This window comes from Alosa pseudoharengus, unplaced genomic scaffold (genome assembly GCF_046254945.1).
Source record: "Alosa pseudoharengus isolate Yale_2024_CS ecotype anadromous, Long Island Sound unplaced genomic scaffold, YU_APseudo_1.1 YU_APseudo_1.1_scf_29, whole genome shotgun sequence".
Taxonomy (NCBI): Eukaryota; Metazoa; Chordata; class Actinopteri; order Clupeiformes; family Clupeidae; genus Alosa; species Alosa pseudoharengus.
In genome coordinates, this window is record NW_027468715.1 from 276,010 (window position 1) to 287,509 (window position 11,500).

General features: G+C 41.7%; 1 protein-coding gene and 2 long non-coding RNA genes across 3 annotated transcripts; all 3 read right to left on the reverse strand.

The window, feature by feature from the left end:
• Positions 1-3,801: 3,801 nt before the first annotated feature.
• LOC143099454 (E3 ubiquitin-protein ligase Mdm2-like) lies at positions 3,802-5,024 on the reverse strand. The gene is made up of 4 exons (XM_076262446.1): positions 4,944-5,024; positions 4,765-4,823; positions 4,281-4,436; positions 3,802-4,181 (listed from the first exon to the last, which is right to left on the reverse strand). The coding sequence occupies exons 1-4, from the start codon at positions 4,987-4,989 to the stop codon at positions 3,978-3,980; spliced, it is 465 nt and encodes a 154-aa protein (XP_076118561.1). The 5' UTR covers positions 4,990-5,024; the 3' UTR covers positions 3,802-3,977.
• Positions 5,025-7,889: 2,865 nt separating this feature from the next.
• Positions 7,890-8,385, reverse strand: LOC143099455 (uncharacterized). The gene is made up of 3 exons (XR_012981587.1): positions 8,359-8,385; positions 8,003-8,221; positions 7,890-7,913 (listed from the first exon to the last, which is right to left on the reverse strand). It is a non-coding gene; the product is annotated as an uncharacterized LOC143099455 (long non-coding RNA).
• A 1,454-nt stretch (positions 8,386-9,839) lies between these two features.
• On the reverse strand, positions 9,840-10,405 carry LOC143099461 (uncharacterized). The gene is made up of 3 exons (XR_012981597.1): positions 10,244-10,405; positions 10,003-10,101; positions 9,840-9,916 (listed from the first exon to the last, which is right to left on the reverse strand). It is a non-coding gene; the product is annotated as an uncharacterized LOC143099461 (long non-coding RNA).
• Positions 10,406-11,500: the final 1,095 nt, after the last annotated feature.

An 11,500-nucleotide genomic window follows, 5' to 3' on the forward strand; every position in this document is an offset into this window, starting at 1 on the left:
CGTCTATATGAGACAGGCCTTTAATTCCCTTTACACAAAACTTTTCCTCTGCAAAGATGGAAAATATTATTGAATTAATTATTTCAAACACACTGAATGTCTACCTATATGACTAGGCTATCTGATGACAATTACGGATCATCATTAGTCATCATAGTAAGTCCCTGCCCCCCCCTACATACACAGCACATTATTTCATCAGGAAGCTTCTCCAATACACATCCCCAACATACTTACAGCACACTGCCCACACACACACTACACACACACACACACAGTCACTGCTCCACTCCCCTCCCGCCCACACACACATCTTCACTGTCATCACTCACATACATCATACATACAGGACTCTGCTTACAATAGTCCCTGCCCCCCCCCCCCCCCCCCGCCCCCTACATACACAGCACATTATTTCATCAGGAAGCTTCTCCAACACACATCGCCAACATACTTACAGCACACTGCCCCCCCCCCCCCCCCAATACACAGCACATTGTCTCATGAGGAAGCTTCTCCAACACACATATTGCACACTGCCCTCTCCCCACATACACTGCACACTATCCCATCTCCCCTGTCATCCCCCCAACCCACACACCAAGACCCCTGGCAGTTGGGTTAGCCCCTTGAGCCGTGGATCTGCCCAAGGTTTCTTCCTTGGTAAGGGAGTTTTTCCTTGCCCCTGTTGCTCTTGGGTGCTCCTTGTTGGTGCTCCCCACCCAATCCCAATCCTCCCCCACCTTTTTTATGCAGCCCTTGCCACTTAATCTACTAAACCCCTCTTCTACTGCACTTTTTACCCCCCCATAAATGCACAAATAGGCTGACACCAGACATAATTTCACTGCATTTCTTACTTCCAGTAACTATATGCATGTGACAATAAACTTCCTTGTATCCTTGTATCATTAATTTAGTGTTGAGATGTTCATTGAGTGAGATACAGTAAGATCCAAATAGCGGGGATAGCCAGAACAGATGAACCACGTTTTAATTAAACGTAATCTACAAAGAGATCGTATCACACTGAAAGCTCATATTTTGTCACTAGCAAATAGCCTATATTGGTCCTTTGTCAAATACAGTTGCATTATCAGCCCTGACAAAAAAACGTTCAGGAATTATTTATACAAAAGTGGAACGTGCTTAATGTTTCATTCTCCCTACTTTTCGGCATGAATGAAACAGCATGAGAGAGCATGAACCATATTGTTTCTCCCGTTTTGTATTTGCCAAATTTGACAACAGTCTACATTCAAATCATAGCCTACTTCCAGGCGCGCGGGAACATATTTTTGACCAGGGGTGCTGAATAACAAAATAATCATGGATGTCCGACGATTTCTCCCCCAGCATATGATTCAAATTTAGACAGCTAAATACGCCATTTCACCGACGTGTATGAGTAGGTCTAAGAGTGAGAAGTTTTATAATGCCCTGGGCAGCCACATTCCACTGCAACTATGCGCAGCACTTGCCACTCTGACTCATCAATAAAAACTGTGCGCACACACACCAGTCCCTAGAAGCGCACTTGACTTTACATCATAAACCTATTTCAGTAGGTTATATAGCCAGAGAATGTCCGTAGACGGGCTCTGATATAGCCTAGTCTAAGGTAAATTCCTTTTCTGACTTCTTTCTCTTTATCGCCATGGCATTTAGAATAAAGAATAAAGTTCGCGAACCGTTCTGGTTTTGTTGCCAGCATAAAAACCAGCTTACCATCGGCCTATCCGCAAATTTTAAACACAAGGGATGAATTGAACGATGACGAAGTCGGACATAGGCATAGTTCATATTGGGAAAAAAGTTATACAATTTGGAACTCTAGCTTTTCACCGCTGCAGTCTTTTAATGCCATCTAATCATAACGTGCGCATTCTACGCCATACTTAAGCCCAAATCACACCCAAGATTCGCAGCGAGATGAGCAGCAACTTGATGCAACCTTGCAACTGTGACCAGACATGTGAATGCTTTGCAACGGCTTGTAACGACGTGCAACATCTAATTCACACTGCTGTAACCTCCTTTCTGTAACGGTTTCGTGTCATTGCGAATCTTTAAACAGACGATCTGACGGGTTTTAGAAGATTAAATAACCCGAAACTAAAAAACAGACCAGGCCTCTACTGGAGACCGGCCTTTAACCCAAATCTGTAGCCATGCCAGGCGTTTAAAAGAGACAGGCGTCTTAGGGACTCGGCCATTATTTGAAGTTTTACGGTACTCGAACACACATTTTCTCTGTCTGTCCCCCTGTCCCCCCATCCACTCTGGGACACAAAGTCCATGTCCAGACAATGACTAGGTGGCAGAACGCATGCTGGTGCCAGATCTATGTAGTATTAATGTGGAACTTGTAATTTGATTGGAAAGCATACTTTCTCCCCCTTCATGTGCATCATTGTAAATAAAACCAGCATCTGACTTGGGCTCCAAAAATCACCCATGTTTCATGATCTTTCTGAAATGTCTTTTATCTCTGGTGTTCTGCAGTGCTGTATATGGAAATGTTGCCGGTGAACCGCTCCCCCCCCCCCCAGCGCACCCCCCCTGGTTGACCCCCCCTCCCCGGAGACAGAACAGAATGGGTAAATCCAGTATGAAGCAAAATACTCAATTTGTGTATTTGTGTTACATTATTACTCATTATTTTTCTCTCTCTTTTTGTTCCAGATGCAAATGCCACACCATCACGGTCATTTTCTATGTAGTTTGTCTTGTGATTATTCTGTTGTTGCTTTTTGTTATTATTTTTTCTACCATTAAAATGCTTGAGTAAATTTTACTTCCATTTGCTTTATTTTGTTGCTTCAAACACATAGAACATGGGTGGGCAAACTCTTCGGTATGCAGGCCAGATACTGAAAAATGTAAGCTGCCAAAGGCCAATGTAAATAAGAGCACCCGTTTTTTAACCAGCAGGCCTTCTAAAACATTCTGCATGATGCTACACTCACTCTCACAGCACTAAATCTATGATGTGTGACACATATCTGCTCTAATATTACATTAATGTAACAATGGGTGATGTTAAAAAAAAATTCTTGAATGTATGGTGGGACCGCTTGAATGAGAGAGGGAGAAATAATCTTTTTTGTGTATTGACAGATTTGCATTTTCTAAAATTATCTTTCACCAGCCTGTATTAACAAAACACATTATACGAGCCTATTAAACATAAGACGTAAGATTATAGAATACTATACAATGTTCATGTTAAGGGAAATGCAAACAACAGAGGACATGAAAATGTTGGAGAAAAGCACTCCAGACAAGTAATTTGCTTACCCTGAATTTGTACGCCAGATAGAGAGGGGGAGAGAGAGGAGACCATTACAATACAAAAAAAAACCTCATCATTCATGGGTAGGGGTGTTTTAAAAAGTTTTTACAATGTTAATTGAAGACATAAGAGTAGCGTAAACTGTTAGATTTTCAGGTAGTGCCATTATGATATTACAGCTATGGATAGCAGTATTTTCCATATATTTCCACTTTTTGAGAGTAAAGAGTTTTTAAATCACTCCTCTTATCCTGTTGACATGACCTATAGTGCAAGACTGCCAGCCTGTGACGATATCAATAAACTGATAAAACATCTGCATTTGACAAGGGCAAAAGTTTCGGAACGTTAAATCCTATGTGTGATGAATAACTCTAAGTGAAGTGTATGTATGATAGATAGATAGATAGATAGATAGATAGATAGATATATACTTTATTAATCCCTAGGGGAAATTCAAGGTCACAGTAGCATACAGACAACATACACACACACATTCACTAACAGCAGAAAAAGTAATTAAAAGTATATAATATAAAAACACAACTAAGCAATAAGGACTGTAGAAGATAAAGAATATACTAAATATACTATGATAAATCTTTGTGTCTGTGTGTGCGAGGAAGAAAGTGGTGGAAGGTCTGGGCCTCAGGAGACATAGGTCAGCACGACGGACTGGGCCTCAGGAGACATAGGTCAGCACGACGGACTGGATGTCCTGGCGGCACACTGGGCATGGCTTGTTGCAGTTCTTCAGATTCATGGCACAGGTGTAGCAGGCCATGAGGTGCCCGGTGTGGCCGTGCACGATGCAGCCGTTCGGTGGCCGGCTCTGGCAGATGACACAGGGCTCCAGGCACTTAACGGGCAGACAGGCTTCATAAACCTGCGCAGGGAGAGAGAGATAAGGAGAGTGAGACCGGGCGTCTGGGGCGGGCAGGAGCTGGTCAGTGCTTTCATCTGTGGGGTGGGAGCACTCTGACACCTTGTCTTCCCTTGAAACAGAGGCCTCATCATTCTCGCTGTATGTGTCCGAGTCGATCGACTCCACCTCAAACTCCACGCTGAACTCGGAGTCCGAATCGATCGACTCCACCTCAAACTCCACGCTGAACTCGGAGTCCGAATCGTCAATGAGGTACTGTATGAGTCAGAGAGAGACGCTATTACACATGTGCAAGCACACACACACACAGGAAAGAGGACACACACACACACACTGTGCTTGTGCTGCCACTCACACATCATCTTAAGGGCGCTCTCTACAACGGCTCTGAACAAGCCCAGTCAAGTACATCTAAATTTAAACTAGTTGACTTTAATACATATAGCTCACATTCATTTGCATATGTTCATTTTCATTCATTCATACAAAAAAACAATCTAAAAAAAACAGCCACACAAAACAAGGCCTCCAGATTAAACCAGGACTTTGTTTTCTTTCCTTTTGAACAAACCAATGTCTTTACCTCTGATCTCCCTTCTGCTTCATTCTGGCTGTCGAGTTGCGAAAGTGCAGGTTGAGATTCTACATAGAAAAGAGAGAAGTCAACTTAACTTTTTAAATGCAGCAAAACTTTAGGTTAATGTTTAATAGCTCATAGTAAACATATGTAAAGATACAACTGAATACATAAAAATACTACACCTGCTGTTTGAGTGGTTGTCACTGCAGTTAGGTTTTTCATTATCATAGCAAACAAGACTCTGCAGAGCGAATGTAAGAACAGTTAAGAGTCAAAAACAGCAAAGTGCTTTTGCTTTCACTATGAGCGCTCATTTGCTTATCTTAGTCAGCTTTTTTACAACAACTTATGTAAGTGTAAATGGTCACAAATACAGCAACACTATTTTCCAAAACACTTTTTTTTGTTTACGGCACTAACTCAGTACAGGAGGGTGAAGAAGTACCGTAGCTGTGCAGGGTCAGACAGAAGGACAGCAGTGGGGGGCAGCTGTGTGCACAGACACCAACACCTGTGCTCCAGCCCTTCCTAACCCTTCCCTGTCCCTAAACGCCCCCGAGGACTACTCAACAGCCCAGCTGTTCACTGCCACCCCTCCCAACACGTGCATGAGAGAGAGAGAGAGAGAGAATTTCTGTGTTATTAAGACAGAGAAATAGTATGAAAGTGTGAGAGAGTGAGAGAGAGAAATTAATAATAGGGGGAGGGACAAAAAGAGAGATATCTGTGTCGTCCACAAAAGTGTTCATGTATCATTAAGTACCGTGGCTCTTTCAAAGAGAATGTTTCGACCCTCAGCAGAGCTCCAAGCGCGTCGCCTCCACAGTGCACTATGTGCTGCTGCTGCTGGTCGTAGAGATGCTTTATCTTGATGTACTTACCGAGGTAATACATCACCTACAAAAACAAATAGCAATCACTTTTAACTCATACACTTAGACACACCTTGTCATGCACTAATACTTATCTATTTATTACAATGGTGGGCATTTCAGTCTTCAGACACTTCTCTATCTGGCGACAGTCTAAACTGACAGTTAACGAATGTCTGCATGTATATATGTATACTGGTATGTGCAGTGAGCGATATGTGGATATGTGATATGTAGATATGTGGATATGTCAAATGTTGGATTTTTGCTTTGTGATAAATGTATCTGCTGCTGGACACCTTAATTTCCTTCGGGATCAATAAAGTATCTCTACTCTACTACTCTACACGCCCAGAAACAATTATGTTAACCATGGCTGTTAGTCTTTTCTCAGTCCAATGATGAGAGCAGAACTTGTCTCAGATGAGTAAAAAACTATTCCACATATTGCCTTCGCCTCCGTAGACCAGTACATGTAATCTGTCTATCATGGTCTGGGATGACTAACACTTCCTAACTAATTCATACAAGCTTCCCTCGAGCCCACAGCCATGGCAAGAAAAAAATGCCATAGTATTCAAATTACTACTTAAGTTAAATTAATACTTAAGCCTACCAGGACAATTTGACTGAACCCAGGGTGCTTAAAACTATTAGGTTATGTACAGATTGTACCATTAAAATTATAATGTTGCAAATTGCACAGTATATGCCTGGACAAGACTGGATTGGTTTTGAAACCTAATGCACCCATGTCACAGTTCAGAGGCAAATATCAAACTGGTTTGACAACACAAACAACTTCCAGTCACATGCCCTTGTAATGAAAAGCACTTATTTTTAACCCAAACCTCAGAAATGGGAAGCTAGACCATATTCACTCTGAGGTACACTAATTTTACTGTAGTTATGTATTAGATGGTTAGAAATCTCTGTACATATGGAAGTTAATATCCACTTGCCAAATTATGTTCAAAGGCTTAAAACTGTTTTTCTAGTGAAAATGAAGGCATTGTGCTTCAGAGATTGTGCTCATAGACTAAAGTGAAAAGCATGGGCCCAGCTTGCAAACACTAGTGCCCAGCTTGGAAACACTAGTGCCAGGTGAGCTGGAGTTTGTCCTTAGACTCACCTCTTTCAAGGTGAAGACAAGTTTGTCAGCACCTGCCTGCTGTAGCAGTGCCTGTAACTCCACCTGTGGTCGTGCCTCAAAAAAGTAAACACAAAGATGCCTTTGTTTTTAGAAAATGTCTTCGTTTATAATAAGATGGTGCAAATGAAATTAAGTTGTTCATTTGATCACTCACCAGTTTCTCATGATAAGCAAGTTCATTTGCAAATTGTCTGCCATTATCAACCAAATCTGTAAATCTTACATTAACTTAGCTATATTTCAATCGCCACTCAGTCTATCCACGTTTAGACCTTTGTATTAGATTTATAGGACTTTTATAGGACAAAAATACTTGATATCCACCTACAAAAATGCAAATATTAGCGTTGCTACCGCTTAACGTGAAGTTGGCAGATTGTTAACGTTCGTCCATGCACACGAACATGTTAAAACACACCAGCATAATGGCATTAACGCTAACTAACTGCCTTTCAAAAAACGACAAATCAGCTACTTTTCCGGATGTGTAACCTAATCTAAGATACAACAAACATATTAATGTTTGTGCCAGAAAAAGAAAAAAAACCGGGACTGTATCATATGCATTTTCAAAGTGATGTTAGCCATGTAGCCATCGTTAAAATATCCTATGAAATTCGATATTTAGACTTGTAAATCATGCTGCAACACGCTGCAAGAATATAAGGTTACTCGAACTTGCTGCTTCAGTTGAAACATTTTCTTATACAAAGCATTATCTATTTAATATGTTAATGCGAAAAACTTACTACTGTTCCCATGATCCCGATGGCTAGCTCGATGAAAATAGAACGTTGAAACCGGACATGACAATGTTAGCAAAAGCGGCTAAAACCAGAGCCATAGAGAGAAATTCAATTGGAAATGTACCGGCTTGACATTGAATTTCTTTTTAGAATGATTCATCCTCCTCCCAAATGTGTCTTTGAGAGGGTGACATTCACAAGGGAAGGTCTGTGCATCCATACAAAGACTGGCACCACCTCTGGTCTTGAAAAAAAAAAGATAGCCCATTTCTCCACTCTGCTGTTCTGCAAGCAATTTCTTTCCTTCAGATGCCGGGATTATTCGGCCATGGTAGTCACAAAGGACATCTCCTTTAGTGAATGGCATGGTGGCAACGACACCTACAACAGAACAGACTAGAATATTTACGGCCATGTCCATTTCAAATCTTGACATTGCTTTTCATTTGTTATGTTTCTTGTTTGCTCACCTTTTCCCTTATCTCCACCAAAGTCCTGGATCTGAAGCCCTTTCCATTTTTGCTCCGAAACTGCCTTTATGATTTTGCCATCCTTTTCAATGCTCGTCTTCTGTTCAGATATCCAAGCCTGAAGAATATCCTTAAGGTCCGGGAGGTTTGCGTGCCACTTTTCTTTGGAGATGACGAGACGGACTTTGTCCAAAGTCGGTTGATGCCTGCCAATGTGAGCTGAGATGGAATTGTAAGCTGGTGTCAGTACAGAAACAATGAAAATCAGCACACCTTCTCTTTTAGAGTATCTACAACATTCTGTTTTGTTTTCAAAGACATGACACTTATGACATGATGCATGGCATGATGCTTACCGAGGATATAATTTAAGCGCATCGATCTTGTACTGCTCTCCTCTCCACTTGTCATAAACGTCACGGCCTTCAAATCCAGCGCTCATCCTCCTCTTTTTTGTGGGTGGTTCGTCGTTGAGAGTGACGGGAAACATTTCAACAAATGTTTCAAACTGGTCAAGAGCTGTTGTATTCAAAGCTGAGGAAGAAGAGCTATGAGAATAGGTTAATTTCAGGACTGCTGGGTGTACTTTCAAAAGCGCTACATTAAAGCATTCACTCATTCATATAGCACATACCTTTCAACAGATTGTAAGAATGAGAAATGAATAAATATCAGAACAAGAGGCTTTCGCGTAATAGTCAAAAGATAATGCGCCTTTACTGTAGCCTACAGTATAGAGTTTGCGAGGTGGAAAAAGAGAGGAAATAATAGCGTTTAAAATGTCCTTTTAAATTGTAGCCTAATAATGCACTGTTGAGCGTTTTAAATCCGAAATAATAAGGAATGTGAGGAGGTTGCTATTAACTTTAAAGAGTGCATCTACAATCAAAACTATCTACAGCCTATAACGCAAATTGAATAGCCATGTCCGCATACGGATGCCTGCTTTAGTTGACTGGATTTCAAGTTGAAGAGCTGATTAGGCTGATGTCCCTTGCATTTTGCCACTGCGAGGTCCGCACAGAAATGTTTCATTTTGCGAATGAGATGTCCACGCTGTCCCCTGTGCGACGTGTTGCCCCCCCCCCCCCCCCCCCCCCCCAGTTTCAGAGCTATTCTAAATACAAAATTGCGCAGAGGGCCGTGACTGTGGTAAACTATCCTAATAGAAAACTGATAGCTTTCCTGGCTAAATGGTATAAGTTAGGCCTATTACACAACATAAATTGTGCTGACGACCCAAATAACCTAACCCAGTCTTTGGGAAACACTGCTCTGACTGATGTTCTCACAACTGAGAATATAGGGAAATTAATGTGCATTACATTGGTGTAACAGGGACCTTAAAAGATAATTGTTTGCAAACACAATACACACCTCTCACCAGCCACCTGTGTATCCTCAGGAATCGGCTCACTGCTTTGAGTCGTCTGCTCACAACTGAGAAAATGTGAAAAAATACATATGGTTTACACTGGTGTGCATGACACAGACCTTGGAAGAACATATACCACTGCTTGCACACACCTCCCACTAGCTGTCTGTGTATCCTCTGGAATCGGCTCACTGCTTTGAGTTTTCTGCTCACAACTGACAACATGGAAAGATAAATATGCTTTACCTATGTATGCATGACATGAACTGTGAAAAAAAATAGAACCTGATCCAATTTAAACATCTTCTAGCTGGTGTCTGTGGATCAACTTATACAGTGTACTTGTGTGTGTGTGTGTGTGTGTGTGTGTGTGTGTGCACAGTACATATACTTACAACTTCCAAAGACGTTGTAAATCTGTTTTTGTGTTTGCAATGGGACCACCATTCTGTCCTAAAGAAGCAGCCTTCGTCGTCCGTATCTTCATCTTGTCTAAGTAAAGCCAGTGGCCGTATCTTGGTAAAGTACAACTCAAACCACTGTTGAATTAAATGAAAATATCAGCAACCAGATTGAATTTGGAATACATTATTCAAGTCGTTTAGACTGTGGCAACATACAGTACCTCTTCTTCTTCCTTTCTGAGAGTACAGGCCACTGAATTATCACTGAATTGGATGGTCACACCACTTGATGTCTGCTGTCTATCAACCCAACCTGCAGTCTGTAGAGCAGATGGTATACATGAATGAGCACATTTTTTTTGAAACAGGTATAATTTCTTACCTTTAAATGTATGCAAAGCATTTCATGACTGAGATGATTTAATTTTGTTGTGCAGGAATAAAATTTGGACACTTGCGTACTTTGAAAGTCTCTATACTCTTCAAAGATTTGTTGTATACCACAGACAACACGCCCATACAAAAGTATCGGAACTGTGTCGTGTAGTTTGTTGCCACGTTCACTCCAGTCTTAAGTTTGGCAACCATACTGCGCATCCACGGAGTGACGTCTTGCAGAAGCTGCCGTTGCTCAGCTGGAGAGCTAATTATAACCAACAACAGATGAGAGACACATATTAGATGCCTTATGAACACTAATAAAGATTGAAACCATAAGTCATTTAAACAGCGCTCCCGTAGCACAATGGACTAGACGTCGCTGAAGCATTGTGCCAGCGTCGCAGGTTGTAATCCTGCTTCATGACGTGACCACCGCGGTCTCCCGTTAATTTTACCGGTGTCCGGTAGCCTAGTCAATGCAATCGCGAATCGCGAGCGTGTGCAGGCGATCTCTTAAGAAGCCAATTGCGTGAATGTTTCTAATTGTTTGCTGTCTGTTTGTTGCCCTGTTTACTGAGGGCACTCATATTAACCACTGATATCAATTGCAACAGCCAGAGAAATAAAAATCATTTTTTACTGAGAAGGAGGGCCTTTGGCCTACACACGCTACAGCGTCACGAGACTGTCATAATGGATAGACAGCGTCGGCGTCAAGGGCGGGCCATAGGGGGCCAGGCCCGTCCAAACAGGCCAGTGTGCCCCCCCAACTGAGTTCTCTCCCTCACATAAAAAAATCTAAATATTATTATGCATGATTGAAATTAAATCCATATTGAACACTGATGTTGAACACTTACTACTCAAAATGAAACATGACATGTGTCAACTATGCTACTGTTGATTATGTGCGCAAACTGCGCGATGAAAAGGGATTCTGCACACTCGGACACCGTTGCAATGAGTGCCACCGATATATTTACCACGACTCCTGCAACGCCAAATGAGCATAAATCTCGATCAGTAGGGTTTTTAGACACTGCTGCATAAGAAATCCAGTAAAATGTCTCAAGATAGATCTGGGAATATAGGCCTAATGGAAAATACAAGGTTTTTCGTATGACCGCAGGATGACCCAAGCTGAATGCATGATCTGTTAATCTAAATTGCAGAAACCATAAAGGGCCAAACTGACATGTCGCATTTCCTATATTTTCCGATATTGTCCAGTGCTAATGATAAACTCGAGCAACGGAGATAGTGCTTTGGATCATGTAGGCTAGGACTACTTTAAGAATCGCCCTTTAGTGAGCGCAACACAGCACGGGTCTTAACCTG

Bases quoted from the DNA above. Each gene is read 5' to 3' on its own strand.
- LOC143099454 (XM_076262446.1), bottom strand. From the start codon at position 4,989: ATGATAATGAAAAACCTAACTGCAGTGACAACCACTCAAACAGCAG. The intron at 4,824-4,943 runs GTGTAGTATTTT...TTTTCTATGTAG, and splicing joins GACAACCACTCAAACAGCAG to AATCTCAACCTGCACTTTCG. The intron at 4,437-4,764 runs GTAAAGACATTG...TGACTCATACAG, and splicing joins AAGCAGAAGGGAGATCAGAG to TACCTCATTGACGATTCGGA.